This window comes from Camelus dromedarius, chromosome 10, assembly GCF_036321535.1.
Source record: "Camelus dromedarius isolate mCamDro1 chromosome 10, mCamDro1.pat, whole genome shotgun sequence".
In the NCBI taxonomy this organism is placed as follows: domain Eukaryota; kingdom Metazoa; phylum Chordata; class Mammalia; order Artiodactyla; family Camelidae; genus Camelus; species Camelus dromedarius.
The window spans coordinates 4,946,014-4,964,726 of NC_087445.1; the positions used below are offsets into that span (position 1 = coordinate 4,946,014).

General features: G+C 33.0%; 1 protein-coding gene across 3 annotated transcripts in view; it reads left to right on the forward strand.

Moving 5' to 3' along the window:
- Positions 1-18,713, forward strand: part of AGTPBP1 (ATP/GTP binding carboxypeptidase 1) — a 133,348-nt gene that overhangs the window by 39,337 nt on the left and 75,298 nt on the right. For all 3 annotated transcript variants that reach the window (XM_031447163.2, XM_010974875.3, XM_031447164.2), the window contains exons 5-11: positions 958-1,021; positions 1,429-1,575; positions 3,771-3,902; positions 5,520-5,613; positions 11,643-11,680; positions 14,718-14,926; positions 16,749-16,926. In XM_031447163.2, coding sequence (XP_031303023.1) covers positions 958-1,021; positions 1,429-1,575; positions 3,771-3,902; positions 5,520-5,613; positions 11,643-11,680; positions 14,718-14,926; positions 16,749-16,926 — 862 coding nt within the window. The remainder of the gene's footprint in view (positions 1-957; positions 1,022-1,428; positions 1,576-3,770; positions 3,903-5,519; positions 5,614-11,642; positions 11,681-14,717; positions 14,927-16,748; positions 16,927-18,713) is intronic.

The window sequence follows — 18,713 nt, forward strand, 5'->3', positions numbered from 1 at the left end:
GGGAGTGAGGCATTTCCGTGAATAGGCCATGATTCTGCTACTTGTGTGGTTTTCTTCATCCAAGCATTGCTGTTAGTAAGGGAAATGTAATCAAAGTACAGTGTTTAACACATTCTCTTATTAGATCTGTTGTCCAGGCTTTGGGAAATATTTACCCTTTTACACTGCTGGTGGGAGTGTAAATTGCTCCATGAAGAGCAAGTTAGTAATATCCATCAAAATAAATGCCCATATCATTGACCCAGAAATTCCAAGAATTTATCCCATGTATAGTTTTGCTTGCTCCCATGTACTTAGTATGTACGTAGTTTTGGTTGCAATTTTTGCGTAGCAAAGGATTAAAAAAATTTAAATACTCCATTTATAGGTGACTGGTTACATAAACAGTGGTATAGCCATATAATGGGATATATCCTGTAGCCCTTAAAAAGGATGAAGAAATTATTTATTTGACATGTCAAAATACCGGTGTTCAAAATAGTTATCTATAGAGCAGCAGTACCATTTGGAGAAATAAATGTGTATATACCTGTATATTTACATGTTGTTTTTTACACATGTGCATTATCTTTGGCTGGATACATAAGCTGATAACACAGTTACCTTTTGAGAGCAGAGCTAGGTGACTGAGTAGTCACCATGTATACTTTGTAGTGTCTTTTATATTTTGATTCATTTATTTGTATCATCTATTTGGTAGAAATAGATGAATTCAAATGACAAATTAATTCCTGTTGATAATAAAAAAATAATAGCTCAGATGATTTGTAAAAATTTTTAAGAGCAATAAGAAATGACTGAAGTGATATGTAAGAATAGTGAAAACCTGAATACATTTGTTCTTAGAGAGACCGGAAAGGCCATCTATAAAACATAGGTAGTCCTTGACAGGCAGGAAAAGTTTGGGCATCACAGATTTACAGTGCTCTAATTAAGCAAATAAATTATTTATTTCAGAACACGAAAGATCTTCAAACTACACTTAATATCCTAAGCATTCTTGTTGAGCTGGTGTCAGCTGGTAAGTTTTTGTTTTCTTTGGTCTAATTTCTGTTTGTAAACAATGATCAGCAATGCATCATGTGTGCTTTGGAATTTTCTAATACTCATATAGAGGCTATTCTGAGCGTTGGAACTTGGAAACTGAAATGTCATACTGTTTGTTGTTGCTTTGTTTTTGGTATCTTCTAGTATCCCTCAAACTCACGTGTTTCAGAACCTTGAACGTAGTTTTGCATCACTTTTATTTACTGTCTGTGCTATTTTCTAACTAACATAAATAAAATAAAAACACTTTATTTTGGTGGTATTTGTTTGATTTTTGAAGTCATCACTTTTAATATTTCTTGAAAGCTAAAAAGTTGTGATACTGAATATGTTATGGAAGGATTTGCAGTTTCAACAGATATCTTTCAAAAAACATTTTAGGTGGAGGTCGAAGAGCGAGTTTCTTAGTCTCCAAAGGTGGTTCACAAATATTATTACAGTTACTTATGAACGCCAGCAAAGAGTCTCCTCTCAATGAGGAGTTAATGGTGCAGATTCATTCTATTCTTGCAAAGATTGGACCAAAAGGTAAGTGTTTCACTTGTGTGGTTGTCAAATGTGGAACGATTTTTGTGACATTGATTCTGTGTGCCTTGAAACTGGTAAATTTTTAAATCTAAAATGCTACTGCTTTTTCTTGGCCTTCGTCATGGAATGCTTTTAATAGTCAACTAGTGACCTGCAAAAAATGAGTAATTCTATTGCGAAAAAAAGGAAGAAAAAAGATGTCAAAATCAGAAGTGTGTCTTGGTGTGTGTGCGTCCCTGGCATGTATATGTGTATAAAGGATACAAATAACATGGATGTTCTTGAGGCTGAAGGAGGGAGTATGGATGGGAGTGCTTTGAGGAACGTGGAGATAACATGTGTTTGCTTTTGATTAATAGTCATGTTTGTGCTATTAAGTGCCTAAAAAGCTTACAGTCTAGTTAAGAAGACCAAAAGAGATCTAAAAAATTATAAGACCAATTATTATAACAGTAAGACATGCAGAATATTAAACAATACAAATTGAGAAAACATAGGCTATAAAATAAGGAGGAAGGTGATTTAGGTTGGGTTAACAGAGAAAGACATCCTTTGATTAGAATCTGGTTCAGTTTATAGTTGTCTGTCTGCACAAAGATTGAAATGATTCCCTAAACTCTGAAGTATGTTTTTTTAAGAGGTCTGCCATTGCCATGTGGCATGCATATGAATTTCAAACTTTAAGGTGTTTGGCCTAAATGCTTTTTCTACAAAGTGTCTACGTATGTGTATATAGTTTATATATTTTTGTCTGTTGAAGGCATATCTTTATTATATGAATATTTATATGATGCTCTTAATAAGCATTGTCTTAGGGGGAGAGGCTCAAGTTGGTAGACAGAGCACATGCTTAGCATTTATTAGCATGCAGGAGGCCCTGGGTTCAATCCCCAGTATCCCCTCCAAAAATACATAAACTTAATTACCTCCCCCTGAAGTAAAATAATCAAATTAAAAAAGTGATTAATAAATAAATAAAATATTAAAAAAAAAAGCATTGTCTTAAAGAAAGCATCCCTGAGATGACTTTAATTTTCCGGGTATCTTAGGGACTTTTAGACTTAAACATGTATTCCGTTTATTTTAAAAATATATTAGCTCTTTCTTATTTTTCTTTAACTTTTATATTTGAGATTTAAGGGCTCTCTTCTGAGATTTTTGCTAAAAATGAAAAATAAAATTAGAAAATCTTATTTATTGTTATATCATGCTTTCTCCTCTGTTTAGAACCAGATTATCTTTCTTTTGCCTTCCATGAAATTAAATTATGACATTGATGTATTTAATTTATATTTTTATTTCTTTAGCATCCCTTTTAAGTTGTAGCTCATTTAATTTTATTTCCCTCTATACTTCTGAATCTGTGCTATTTCCTTTATTATTTGTCCTACTTTTCCATTTTTATGTTATTTAAAGACATTATGCAATAATTTCTTGAATAATTTCTATTTTTTTTTCCTTGTGAGCTGAGAGTAATTTCCCCTCAGGAATATTAGATCTTTTTGACTTAAAAGTTTCTCTTGTTGATGAAATAACTCTGCCTGCTGGTCTTGCTTACTTTGCTTAAAATCTTAACATTCTTAAATTCTTGTTATACAGATTGTTTTTTTTTTTACTAATTTAATCTTTCTGTAAGAATAAAAATCAGGAATTTCTTTTCTTCTCTTCCTTTTCTATGTTAGGAATTAGATCCCTTGGAAAATTTATTTGATATTTTCTAGATTATTTTCTGTGTAAGCTGTTCATTTTGTCATTAATTTATATTCTTTATAAATCTGAAAAGAATACAGTCAATATTAAGTAAGTAATGTTGGTAATGGAAATTTAGATTCTTTACAATTCTCCTTGACCATGTGATGGTGTTCCTTTGAATGTACTGAAGTGGACAGACTTATGTGTGTAGGGTGGGTCAGGTAATCCTTTCATAATAGTCTAGTTTTGGGCTGCTCCAGCCTCTGTCCCCTTGCCCTACGCCCTACCTGCCCCTTAGTACTTCTTTCAAGATATGTTTTAAAAGTTTAAGTAGTATTAAAGTCATAAAAGAAAATTATTACTGCTTTAGATATTTCAGATCAACTTTATAGTTGATAATATGAATTCGTAAGTTTTAAGAATTTCATTGCTTTATGTCGTTTTCGTTTTATTCAGAAGTAACATATGAATAAATTGTGTTTGTTCATTTTTTTTCTAAACAGACAAAAAATTTGGAGTGAAAGCTAGAATCAGTGGAGCTCTAAATATAACCCTGAATTTGGTCAAACAGAATTTGCAGAATCATCGCTTGGTTTTGCCTTGTCTTCAACTTTTACGAGTATATTCTGCCAACTGTGAGTATTTCAGAGCAGCTTTTAGTTAACTTGATGTTGTGAAGTTACACAGAAGGAAAATTAAAAAGTACCTTTACTCCATAAGTCTCTACAATTTGTGGACAAGGAAAAAGAATATCTACTATGGCTCTTTGTAACCCTAACGCCCCCACCACAAAAGTGATGTGGGGTAAGAAGGTGAGTTTACAAAGTCTCGAGAATTCTCATGAGTTCCCCCAGTTTGTAAAGGCCTGTAGTGGGGGCATGAGTTCGCAGCCTGTGTAAAATATACAAGGGAACATGAGGGCGTTGGCTGCTGGAGAAACTGGGTGTGCCTGTTTGGATTTTCACAGAGAGTGGAAAATTGAGAAGGAAGGCATGCGGCAGCCTAGTCACTGAGATAATTATCTTCAGCATCAACGGGGGGAGGGGAGGGGTGTAGCAGAACTGAAAATAAATAGTACAGGAGCCTCTGAGGAAGCTGGAGAGAGGGGCGATCACACAGAGATGGCCTCAGATGAAGTGTCTCCCAGCACACGCAGACACACACACATCCTCTTTCTCTCTCATTAATATAGTATTAGGTCCTAAACCTCTGGGGTATGGGTTTTCTCTCTGTTCCCTGATTATTGAATTCGACTGGTTAACAAAACACCTGAAATTGAAATTGTAGAGTGCATGTTATTGCAGAACATCATTGCAAAATCAGAGTGGTAGGTATGTGTATGCACGTGTGTGTATTTATCTGTTTATCGGCATCTGTACTTTGACAGTATGGCTGAAGGTGTGTTCAGAGGAAAACAGCTTTGAACACTTAAATAGTTACCACTTATGTAGTTTAAAAGAGCATAAGGAAATGAATGAATTGGCTGTTTAAACAGAGAAATTAGGAATAGAGGAATAAACACAAGGAAAGCAGAGGAATGAAGTAGAAAAAAACATACATAAAATTTTAAAAAGTTGATTTTAAAAATAAAACAATTGGATGAAAAATAAAACAGGTAAGTCACTGAATACCTCAGTTAAGGAAAAGGAAGACTAAACAGACTAAAATTAGGAGAGATCATGGAGTAATAAACAGATACAGAGGAAACTAAAATCATCAGACAAAACTCTTAAGTGCTCCATTTTTGGAGGCATTTTATTGAATTGGCCACCAGAAGGCTAGTAAATGGTTAGTTAAGGTTCTCATTACCTCTCACCTAGACCACAGCCTCCTAATGTGTCTCTCAAATCCTTCTTTCCTAGAGTGCTTTTAGATCTGACTGGTATTTAAAATGCAGATCTGATTTGTTGTTCTTTCTGGGCAATTCCCTGTAGCTGAAAGGATTACCGCCTTCTAGGACCCTTCATAATTTGTTTGCCTTCTTTTCCCGCCTCATCTTCCCACTGGCATACCTTTGTCTGATGCTTTATGTTTAACAACATGTAACTGCAATGTCCCTGCAACTTCCCACAGAAAGATAAAGCAAAAAACAAACAAAAACTTCCGCTCGGATATTGACTAAGGTGGACTTTATGAGGGACTCAAGCTCACATTTGCTAAACAATTTGTATATGTTCTTGGTGTATTACAAGCATACACATTTCTACTTACTAAGGTTTTTAAATCACTTTTTTTTTCCCCTTCTCTCCCAGCTGTGAATTCTGTATCTCTAGGGAAAAATGGAGTTGTGGAACTGATGTTTAAAATCATCGGACCATTTAGTAAGAAGAATTCGGGGCTTATGAAGTGAGTAAATGTTTTACGTGTAAGTAGAGGTATATCGTTTGTTATTTTGGGCCTTTTCATCTTGATCTGTACAATGAGCTGGTTGAGTTAAATTGATCTAGGGTCCTTTCTTAGATCTTAAATAGTGATTTTATTATGATAAGACTTTCTTTAATATAAAGTTTAATCTTCAAACATATATCAAAATTAGAAAACTTTAAATTCATTGGACATAGTGTTATGGAAATTTAGGCTTTGAACATTCCTAGGTACTATAATAGGAAAAAAAGACAATTTATAGAGTATCATTCAATCAGAAACATTTATTGAGTGCCTACTATATTCCTACCCTGTTTTACAATCTTTTAATGACTACTTCTTTCATTCTCTCAGTTATCTAGACATACTTTAAACTTATACGTTTCTTTTTTTGTCAAAATAATGCCATTCTTTTTCTTTTTTCTTATTTTGAGGTGTGTATATATATCTCAAAATATGTTATATATGTGTGTGTGTATATATATGTGTATATATGACATATATATACTTGCCCACAAATATATGTATATTCATTTGTAAGTCTTTCAGCCTCAGAGAAATGAAAGTAGTTTCCAGTTATTTTGTTAGATTTAGTATTTTATTAAGCCATACTAATGGTCATCCTTTAAGAAAATTTTTATTATGAAATTTTTCAAACAAATTTAATGTTTGTATTAAACTATCTTGAATTACTTATTATATTCAACATTTATCAACATTCTGCCATTTTTGTCCATATATTCCCCTCCAGACTTTTACTTATTTTTAAGCAAATCATAGATGCTATTCATATATGTGAATTTCTATAAACAAATACCAGATATTTTCTCATTTTCCCCCAAAATACCGTGATACTATAATCATACTCAACAAAATGATTAATTCCTAACACAATTTAAAATCCAGTATGTTTAGTTTTCTCCAGTTGTCTCAAAATGCCCTTTTATGGTTGGTTTGTTTGACTCAGTGCACACATTATTCCTCATTATATTTAGGAAATTTCCAAACCTACACAAAAATAGAATAATGAACCTTGATGTACCCGTTTCAACAGTAATCAACATTCTGCCATTTTATATTTTATCTTTCCCTTCTCTACCCTCCCCCCTCCAGAGTATTTTAAAGCAAATATCAACCATTACATTTGTTCTATAAATTCTTTAGTATGAGCACTGTCAGACACAGAACTTTTTTCTTTTAGTGTTATTGCCATATCGTTCCATTGCCCAACAATATTGGTAATTCCTTAAGATCGTCTGATATTTTCTGATTGTCTAAGAAATGTGTTTGTTTTTTAAAGTTGGCTTGCTCAAATCAGGATCCAAATAATAACGGCTCTACATTCTTATTGATTGATATGTCTTATAATCTTTTGCAGTCAGTTACAGTCGTCCTTTTTTTTTTTTTGGTTCTGTTTTGTTTATTTGTTGAAGGAACTGGGTGATGTCTAATAGAATGTCCCAACAAGGATGACTATCCTGGGGTCACTTAACTTACAGGTTTATCCGTCAGATTTTCTGTAGACTGATGGCGCTAGAATCTTGATTCGATTTGGGTTCTTTTTATTTAAATGGTAAAAATATTTCCTAGGTGGTGCTGGGCCTCTGTTTTGCACCACTTAAGATCATTGAGTTGAACTGGTCCATCCTTTTTCACCTAGTGACTTAGCAGTATTTCTTGACATTGCCTAGATCCATTATTTCTTAAGGGGTTACAAAATAGTGACCTTCCTAGTTTTCTCATTCTTTCTATTTTCATTAGCTGTGATCCTTTTATAAGGAAGAATCTGTCCACATCAACTATTTGGTTAAATTTTACAAACAAATAAGGGTTCGAACATATCCAGTCTTTTCACCCTTCCTTAATAAAGGTAAAATATTTTAGCTTGTACTCTTCCTGAAAATGGGCGTTTACTTGCACATGTACTTATTTATTAAATATGACTTGGTGGGATGACTTAACATATTTACTTATATAAAGATTATGCGTCTGATGAAATGTGACAAGATAGGGAAATGTGACAAGCTAGTGAACCAACTCCAGGATTGGTGTAGGTAGTGAGTGGGCTCCGGACACAGACAGAACCGGGTTTGCACGTTAGCTCTGTCACTTACTGGCTGCGTGCTATGAAGTAAGTTGCCTAACTTACTATGCCCCAGTTTCCTGTCTGTAAAATGGTAGTATTTGTGCCTACATCATAAGACCGTGGTGAGGATTTAGTGAGATGATTCCTGTAATGAGCACGATGCCGCTGTAAATGCAATGTAGTTAGTTTAGATAAGTAATGTAGTAATGTGGATGTGAATGAATCCTAGTTAGTACTAAAAACATACTCTTTGTTTTAAAAAATTTATACATTTTCTCCCCTTGATCTTTAAAGTACTTTATAATTAATCTTTTTCTCATGGTTATGATCTCTTATTTAAGGTCTGTATTACTCTATTGTAACCAGGTGATCAAATCAAATATAAAAAGTTCCTAGGAGAAACAACATTTCACAAGTATCTTTATAACATACAGCATGGAATATATCCAAATTCATGTAGAAATCAGTGGGTCTAAGCTTCTGAGGAAGGAATATAGTTATCTAAATCACCCCTTCATTCTTTTCTCTATATTTTAAAAAGAAAAAATTTTTACTTCATTTTTACTTTAAAAAGGATAAACCATTCATAGACCAAACATCTATATCTTAATTCCTTTATCACTTTTAATAATCATAGAGTCTCCCCTGTAATTAAACAATCTTGACCCTTAGGACGTTTGAGCCTCAGTTCTTCCTCCCCTTACACAACACCCTGCATTTAGTTGAAGAGGTTTGAAGGATGTTATTTATTTGAAGGGTGATGCTTCCCTTTTTAGGATTTCCTTTTCTTTCGAATTTTAGGTTTTGGATTTAAACATTGTTCATCTAGAAGGAAGCAACTCCGAAATTTATTGTGAGTTTCCCCACAGGTTTGGAGTTATTTTTACAAGGATTGACCCCCAATTTAAAGTAACTCCATGAGTATCTGGGGCTTAATCTTTTCCTCTGTCACTGCTCCTAAATGAATAACCCAAAGGCTGCTTTTTTAAACCAGTGTCAGTTGTATTATTCTGTGTTGGACATATGAAGATTGGAAAAAATATGACAAAGTATAAAATATTGGTGCCGAGAACTTATAATCAGTTAACATAATACAAACTCTGCATTTCAATACATTAATTATTTTATCATTCTTTTGTAACTTTTATGTTATAGATTCCTACTGGCTTATAAGTGACATAGGATTTCAGAAATTCTTTTGTACTGAAGTTTTAAAAAATACCTTTTAAATGACATTTTGGTAAATATATCAGGATGACTCTGCACCAAACTTCATAATTGCTTTTAATCTCGAGGAGCCATGAAACAGACGTGATGGGCAGAAATCATCGGGTGCGTGTCCCAGATTCGCTAGTGTTGAAGAATGAACATCAACAAGGAAACATGTAGTTTAAGGGTTAGAAACTGTCAGAGCACTTTTATTTGGTTCAGGTATGTAATAAACAGCTGCCAGCAGGGAGAAAGTCTGTTTCTGAAAATACTGTTAAGATTTTTTAAAGCCTGAATGAAAACTCAGCTGTAAATGGGAAAATCCTGAGTTCCTTACGAGTGATTGCATCTAAGTGATTGTATTAGTTTCATAGGGCTGTTGTAGCGAAGTACCTAGTGCAAACTTGGTAGCTTAAAATAACAGAAATTTATTGTCTCTGGAGGCTGGAAGTTCAGAGTCAGCTCGTCAGCAGGGCCAGTGTTCCCTCTGTCACCTGCAGCAGAGAATCTGTCCTGGCTTATTCCTAGCTTTTGGTGGCTTGCTGCCCGAAGTTAGTGTTCCTTAGCATTTCCGTCTGTGCCTCCACCATCATCTGGTGTCTCTTCTTGTGTGTCTGTGTTCAAAGAGTCTTTGTCTCTTTTTATAAGAGCATCAGTCTGGATGGATTAAGGTTATCCTCCCATCTGACCTCATCTTAACTAATTACATCTGCAGTGACCCTGTTCTAGATAAGATCACATTCTGAGGTCCTGGGGGTTAGGACTTCTACATACCTTTTTTGAAGGAAACTCGCATTTCTCATTTTATGATTTCCTTTCTCAGCAAGAAGCTTATATTATACTTTTACCATATCATTTAGTTTTTATGTTAGCGTAAGCATGTTATATTTGTAAATCCTTAGTTTCCTTAGCCATAAAATGTGCTAATTCTATGGACTAGGATTTTTTTTTTAATTAAAACATGTATACAAGGCACCTGTAACAATTTTTGGCATTTATCAGATTTTGCTGAAGTCTTTTTTTCCATTTTTGCCCCAAATTGCCATTTTAATTTAGAAGATCCATTTAATTCTTTGTTTAATTTTGACCAATTTAAAAGTTATCCTTATTCTGATAGTTTTACAACCTTTAGCACATTTTATTGGCACATATTATAAGATTATGGAAAGTTTCTTACTTATGATTCGGTGCCATGAACATTGTGTATATAATTTTATAATTTTCATTTGCCTTTAACTCACCATTACCAAAACTTCACTGTTTTGAGAAAGTTATAGGCATGAATTTGTATTTTTTAGAACATAAACTTTTGTTTTTATTTTACAAATGTTATCATAAATAAAGGTTATATAGTTGCTTTATTTCTGTCAATAAATCGAAGTGTAACTATTAACATGTTGCTCTAGAGGGTTGCTGTAATGAGCAGTTATTATAAATGAGCTCATACTTTGTGCTTAGTCCTGGATTATTTCAGGTTTTACTATCAGCCAATATCCATTTTAAACCAGTATCCGTCTTAAATTTTCTGATTGATTATACTCTTTACCTTTATCCACATCTCATCACACAGTGTACCACTAATGTGTATGCAGCTTTATTTACTTATTACCATGTTTTTTGGTTTTAATTTCTTGAGTTGTTTTTTTCATAGATGTGTACATTTTATTACATTACTACATTGTAAAATTATCTGTGTAAAAAATACCTTTGTTTTTTAATTTTATTGCACTCATGAAGAACCTGCTACTGTGGGTATCTAGTAGGCATTCAACAAATGCTCAGTGTTGAGTGAAATGCTTAAATTTGACTGTACATATCTTTATGCAAATTAATTATACTTGTTGAAATCTTCCTAAGAGGTACTGTAGTATGTAGCCTTATATTTTTAAAGTTACTGAAAGTAAGTGCCACTTCTTCAAGAATTCACTTTTTAAAAATTATTTTAATTACAGATGTTCACAGTGATGCTTATATATATATTTAAAGCTGATTAATGGCCATTGATTTCACTGTGTTAGCGCAAATTTATATTCAAAGAAAATACACTTGCCTTCAATTTTTTTTTTTTCCTATTCCTTTTTCCTCTAATGGGCAGTAAGAACTATTAGATATTCATTAGGTTTATTGTTCTCTTTGGTGCCTTAGGGCTGAAAAATGTTAAGGGCTCATACTTCCTCTCCCCAGACCTCCTAGTTTCAAAATATTTTACATTTGTTGTCACCTTAACTATTAGGATTATTGCTTGATAAAGCTAAGATACTTTAAAGTAAGATGGCTACAAGTATCAATAGAACTTTCTAGTTACAAACTTTATTTGTATTAGAACTTGTTTTTAAATTTTTTTTTGTGAATCAGAGCCTATGATTCTTTATAGTATTTCTTTGTGAACTCTGTCAGGGTCAAGTACAGGCACAGGGATTGAGTCCATTCATCTAACCTCCAATATAAAGACTTAGACATTGGGAATTTCCTTCTTTTTCTTCTTAAAAAAATTTTTGTGTGTGTGGTGTTTTTTGGTTGATATTTCAGTCTTCCTCCGATCTGATTTTAACCTAAAGGAAGAGATGCATACAGAGAAACACCATATGTGATTGACTATAACAGGAATGACATTTGGAGTAGATACTAATTACTTATCTGAAAAGATTGTATGAATTTACTATTGTAGATTAATTTTACTAGTTTTGTTGTTGTTTGTGTTTTCTCATGTTGACAGGGTTGCTTTAGACACTCTTGCTGCATTGCTAAAATCAAGTAAGTTTTTAAATACTAGAAATACTAGATACTGTTTTCCTGAGTATTCTATCTACTATGTTAAAGAAACTGGAAATGTAGATGTAGTTTATGGTTATAAAGCTTGTTCATAATAATTTAATGTCAAAGTTGATTTTATCTTTTAGTACACTTGATTGAGACACATCATAACTAGTGTCATTTATGTTTATTAAACTGTAATTTATTCTGTACATTTATATAATGTATTCAAGTCCATTGACTTCCTTTTTGTAAGTTATTTATGTAAACATAAAGCCTTGTTAGTAGAGGAAAGTAATATGTAAATATTGCATAGTATCATTTTTTAAAAAGAATGCTAACATGGCATTGAGAACATTCACCAGGAAGAGTATCTTACATAGACAACTACTGTCTTTATATAACGTGTAACTTTTATTTAGAACCCTCATGTTAGAAATTTTATTTCTGTTGTAAATTCATACTTCTAACATTAAAAATGACTAGTCATGTAAATACACAGTTTATTAAATGCATTTATAAACTAAAACACAGAACTGAAGCGTTGGAGGAAATGTCCTATGTATGATGCCTTTGAAGAGTAATCATCCACATTATGTGCTTTTTCTCTCCATGATACGCAGTCTCTATATTTTAAACATTAATTCTTGTTATTACTCCCATTCGAATTGATTGATTAAATTAACATCTTCTTTTAACCACAGTTAACATTTAGTCCCAAAGATCTGGATTAATGGCTTTCAATGTTATCTTTCCCTAAAACTTCCTATCAAGGGTGAGACTAACTTGCCCTTAAGTTTGAATGACCAGAATTGTTTATTTGAATAGTAGAAAATGACTGACTGAAAATCTGATACTTGGTAATGATTTATTAAATTAAAAAAATTACCTTGGGTATGAGTATTATATACTAGAGTGTATAAAATTCAGCTAACAGTTTTGTCTTTGAAATGAAATATGTGGTATTCAATTAGATTAGCCATGTAGCTTTATTTTCATATATGATGTGATAAACTTTAGACCAAGATTAGAATACTTGGATTAATTTCAAATGATATTTATAGCCTTGCTTTGATGTACTTGCCTTGCCTTGTTGTTCAAATTATTTAAATCAATGCCCATACTAATTTTAAAGTTAATCTTCAGATTAAAATAGCTATTAAAACTAAACTCTTATTACAGCTTACTAATTTTCAAGAATCACAGATGACGAAGTCAGTAATTCTAAATCAGTAAAAACTGAACTCTCTTAAGTTTCAAGTATTTTATAGAAATTAATTAGCCTAAAATGACAGAAATGCCGGTATCTTCAGTTTTAAAGAGTAATCTTTCTTTTACTTCCTCCCTTCCTCTCCTTCAGAGGAGGATGGTAGGCAAATATCTGTTTACTCCATTAGGTAAAAAAGTAACTGACAGAACGACCCTAGATTGCAGATGGCTGTGTTCACTTCTCTTAGGATGTCACCCGACATCTGTTTTCCAGTTGTGGGCAAGTTTCTTATTCGATCTTTAACAGAGAATTTAAGTATTTCTCATAAATACCATTTAGGCTGTTGGGAATTACAGTGGAAACACAGTTTGTAACAGGAGTTCCAGTGATCACAATGTCTTTTAATAGTCATTATGACATTGACATTATGATAGTCATATCTTTTAAGTATTACTAATAATACTTAAAAGCTGGTAAGCTAAATTGTATATCCCACCTGGTATAAACAAAGTGTGTATATTCATTTAAAATACCTAAAACTATTGTTAGTCAAAACTGTTTAACTGATTTTGTAGATAGTCACAGCCTTATAGCAGACTAGCTCTTCCAGATACAGTAGAGGTATTAAACCTTTTACAGAAGAAACACCCCACCCCGCCCGCCGTGAGTTTCCTCCAGCTCACTAATGCCAGTACATAATTTATGAGAGGGCATTAATAAGTTTGTTGATCTCAGTGTCTTTATGTTTTAGGTATGTGTTAGCACACTTAGAAACTAGTAATTCCAGCAGCTAAAAGCAGCCCAGCGCTACTGTTACATTATCTTAGTGTCCATGCCCCAAGCCAAGGGTCATTTTATACGTAAACTTAGATGAGGAGGAGATTGGCATTTCCCTGTAACTAAGCAACCTCAGGTGGGTTGGTATTCCACATCATCTTGCACCCTTACAGTTGGCCCACCCATGTGGCGCTGGGTGTCTCAGGATGTTACTATAATATGATTCCCTTGCTCCCATCTTAGTGAAATGTACCCTTTTGGTTAAAAATTTTAAACATTAACATTTTAAAATAATAAAATAAATCATATTTGTGAATTTATTTCTGTTAATTTTACCCCAATAAAATGGAATGTTTACAAAAAAGTTTTGATGTAGTTTTCATACATTAAAAAATTAAGAACCAGAAAGCACTATCTTCTAATCATATAATGTTTCTTACATTTCACTTACTAAAAAGTTGTTTAAGTATTTTAAATTTAGCTTTGTGATAGCATGGATATTTATATAAATGTGGGGGTTAATTAAAATTTAAAATAATGAATTTCAATAGAAACACATAAAATTTGTAATAGGAGGTACAATCCAATGGAGTTAATTTCAGTGGACACAAAGTTTGTAATAGAAGTTGCAATAATGATAGTGGCTTTTAACAAAATCATATTCACAGCTAGTAAGTTAAAGGGTTATACATTCCATTTGGTATAGTCAAAGACAGTATATTCATTAGTTTTAAAATATATGAAAGTTTTGTTAGTATTACGTTTAAAAATATGGCCTTAATTGTATTAAAGATATTTTGATATTTATTAACCACAAAACAGTAAATGGGCGGGTTTCTGGAAAATTGTAATTTGCTATCTGGAACTTGTCATATTTGTGTTGTTAGATAAAATAATATTTAAATATGTGGTTGCCGTATTTTTTTTTTTTTGAAAAAAAGAATGATAAGAATTCATTACAGTATTGTGGTTATATTTTTAATTTGATTTATTCTACCACTGTCTCTTGTTATTTAAGAAATACTCTTTCTTGATTTTCTTTTGTTGAAGAAACAAATGCCAGGAGAGCTGTAGACAGAGGATATGTCCAAGTCCTTTTAACAATTTATGTAGATTGGCATCGCCATGATAATCGGCATAGGAACATGCTCATTCGGAAAGGAATTTTACAGAGTTTGAAAAGTGTTACAAACATCAAGTTGGGAAGAAAAGCATTTATTGATGCCAATGGGATGAAAATCCTTTATAACACTTCACAAGTGAGTTTTTAATTTTCTTTCTATTACTGAGATTATTAATGATAGGATTTGGTTTTTAAGAAAATTTAAGATTTCTAAAAATACTCAAAAAGTATGATAAATATATTTTTAAAAATCGCAAAATCCCAAAAGGCACAATCATTTCCCACATGTGACCTCAGACTGAGTTGGAGAAAGTGCTCAGTGCACATCTCTGCAATATGATATTTTTTTCCCATAGATAAAAGGAAAATGTATAAATCTATACATGGGTAGTAAGGGATTCCATATAGCCATGTTTTCTAAGATGTGCACTTGGCTGTATTCAGTTTTGTATGTCCCCCTCATACGTATTCATGAACTCTTTATCGCTGGTTAAGTAGTTATACTTGTTTGCAAGTGTTCTCAATGTCTTCCTTCTGGATAGAACATTTAAAAATAACAAAGGTACAGTGGAGAGGTATAGCTCAAGTGGTAGAACGCATGCTTAGCATGCATAAGGTCCTGGGTTCAATCCTCAGTACCTCCTCTAAGAATAAATAAGTAAACAAACCTAATTACCCCCCCCAAAAAAAACAAAAATAAAATAAAAAATAAAAATAGTTCCTCTTAAAAAATAAATAAATAAATAAATAAATAAATAAATAAATAAATAAATAAATAAATAAATAAATAAATAAATAAAAAAAATTGCGAAGTTACAAAAGTGAAACCTGAAGTTAGGGATTCTAGTTCTGCCAGCCGTCTTATGCCTTCTTGACAATATCTTTAGCAGGATTCTTTCTAGCGTCTGTGGCAGACTGTCAGTTATGGGAACTGGGGATATTGCAGTTTAACCCTTTTGTTTTTGGAAGGCTATAATTATTAGGAAGAAATCTGTATTTTTGAAAATTCCAGCTGACCATCTTGGTTGTGCCCTCTTGGTGTTACATACAACAATAATCTCTTTCCACAAGACAGTAGTTAAGATAAACGAGCACACGTTTTATGTTTACTCTTAGCTTTTCTTTTCTAGATCAATCATTTTTATTATTCCTAATAGAGACAGTGGTGGATATTTGATATGTGAGGAAGAATTGAGTGACTTTGTTTACACCACTTCACATTTCTGAGCCTTCATTTCTCATCTGTTTTGACAGGTCAGATGTGAAGATTCATATTGAAAACTTCACAGGGTATCAAAGTGCCATTTAAATGTCAATTGTCAGTAATAATAGCTCTGTTACATGGAATAGTTTTAAATCCCCTATCCACTAGCCCTTCTCAAAATTAGATACCAGGATAGCAGATTAAACTCTTAAAACTTAAAATTGTGATATCGATATTCAGCCTATTCATAAGTTGAACAGCCAACTCATTAGGGGTGCTGTTGCATGATAAATGATAGAATTCTGAGAAAGGCTCAACCAAAAGCATGTTCCTTTTTTATTTTTTTACAGCTTTCTTAATTTCTTACTATCCTTCTTGGTTCTTTTCTTTTTTCTTCTTCCCTTAAATTTTCTTTTTTATTTTATGCCTTAGGCTTGCTAAATGGCCCCTTAAAGTCACTCATAGATATTACATAGTACTTTTGTGACTTCTGGTACCGAAGATGGTACTGATTTCTGCTTGTTAAAATATTTAAGGAAAATTACTACTAAATTTGCCGTGTGAGGTTCTTACTTACCAAGAGATACTTCTGATTAGTCAAAGCTTTTTTATAATTACCTTAAAAATACTGGTTTTTGTGATGTTTGCCTCTTGAAAATATTAATGTATTACTTTCTGAAGCAATGTAAAATTGGGTCAGTTATTCATCAAAGGCACATTATCTATTTTTTTTTTTTCTTTTCTTAAAAAACAGGAATGTTTGGCTGTCAGGACCCTCGATCCTCTTGTTAACACCTCCAGTCTGATCATGAGGAAGTGTTTCCCTAAAAATCGCCTGCCACTCCCAACAATTAAAAGTTCTTTCCATTTCCAGTTACCAGTTATTCCTGTGACTGGACCTGTGGCCCAGCTCTACAGTTTACCCCCTGAAGGTAGGACCACATGCTCGCTGCTGGATTTCAGTGGTTATCGGAATCGTATGACTGTCTACTTTATTTTTGCTTGTTGCATCTCCCTAGCAAAGAAGGCCTTAACGGACATAATAAACTTTCACATTATATTTAGTTAATAAATATTTTTTTAAATGTAAGAAATTGAGATTGAGTTATTAAGGGAAGTAATGTGGGATGTGCTGCATGTATAAATGTTAATTATGAAAAACTTTAAACACCACATAGGAACATTATTTTATAGTTCATATAAATAATTGATCACTTTTTTGAAAAAAAGTTATTTTATTTATATTCAAAGCAATTATTTGAAGTAAGTGATTTAAGAGAATTTTCAAGTAATTAATAATTAGTGTATTATCCTTGGTACAGATTTATCTTTGGTATATATCACAGAGTACACTGTTATGATTTAATTTCTAAAGTATTTAATTATTAAAGTACAAGTTTAGTTTGCATAAAATAGCGAAATGCATTATGCAGAAATTTCCTTGGAAGGGCTTAAAAGTCTAAGACTGAGTCTGAGACTTGATTAAAACTGCTAAGTGAAACCATGGTCTAATCCTTTCTTCTTTCATTACCTTTAAAATTACCAACAGACTTGAGATATATATATATATATAAAATATTATATTGAAGTGTAGTCAGTTTACAATGTTGTGTCAGTTTCTGGTGTACAGCACAATGCTTCAGTCATACGTGAAAATACATCTATTCATTTTCATATTCTTTTTTACTGTAAGTTACTGCAAGAGAGTGAATATATTTCCCTGTACTATACTGGACTTTAAAAATAAGGGAAAATTTGTCTGAATCTGAAAACTAGCTAAAAGGACCATTCTCGTAGAATAAGCATAGAACATGCAGGAAACATGGTGGAGACGTGAATAGATTTAGGAGGAGCACCACCTCTCTACTCATCTTTCTGTGAAATACAGTATCTCTGGCTCCAGGGTGAGCGCCACTAGCAGCTAATTTGGAGGGACAATCAGGGAGATGTTGGAATTTCTTTTTCTCCTAATGTAGGTTTATGGGGGTTTACGTGATGGTCTAACCAGTAGAAAGCCGGTGAGACTTCTCTATGTACGGCGGGTAGTAACACTGGGAAAGCGTTCTTTATTCAGTGTCCAGAATACTCACTGAGACAGAGTAAGCTGATTTGTAGTACAGTGAGTATATCAAACACGGGGAAAAAAGACAGAGGTAATATTGTTCCCAGGGCTCCCTTTGTGTCTCATTTCAGACTGATGGGTCAGTGAACTAGAAATGGAAACTTACATTGACTAACAAGCTTGCACAATTAAAATGTGAGAGAAGGGTTCTAATAGCAACTCCATAGACACAAGGAAAATACCCTCTTTCTGCCTTCTGATATTTTCTTACATATCAGGCTGCATTACATTTATCACAAGCTTCATTACTTTTTACCTTCCCCAGCTAGCCTGTAAGTCCCATGAGGATAGGACTGTTGTTTTTTTCTTTCATTTTATCCTCAGTATCTGTTAGATTGCATGAGACATAGTAAACGTGCATTTAGCATTTGTTGATGAAGCTGGCCTCGAGACTTGCTCTCTTGAGCATTAAGTGCCAAAAGACAGTGAGGCAGCATCTATTGAGATCTGAAGGAAAAGGGTTCTGACTCAAGATTTCTAAACCCTTATTAGTTGCCATCCATATGTGAAGGCAACATAGTCTTAGATGTACAAGGGTGCAGAAGCATATCGCTCAGGGACTCTTCCTGAAGTAATTACTCCAGCCAGCCCAGTGAT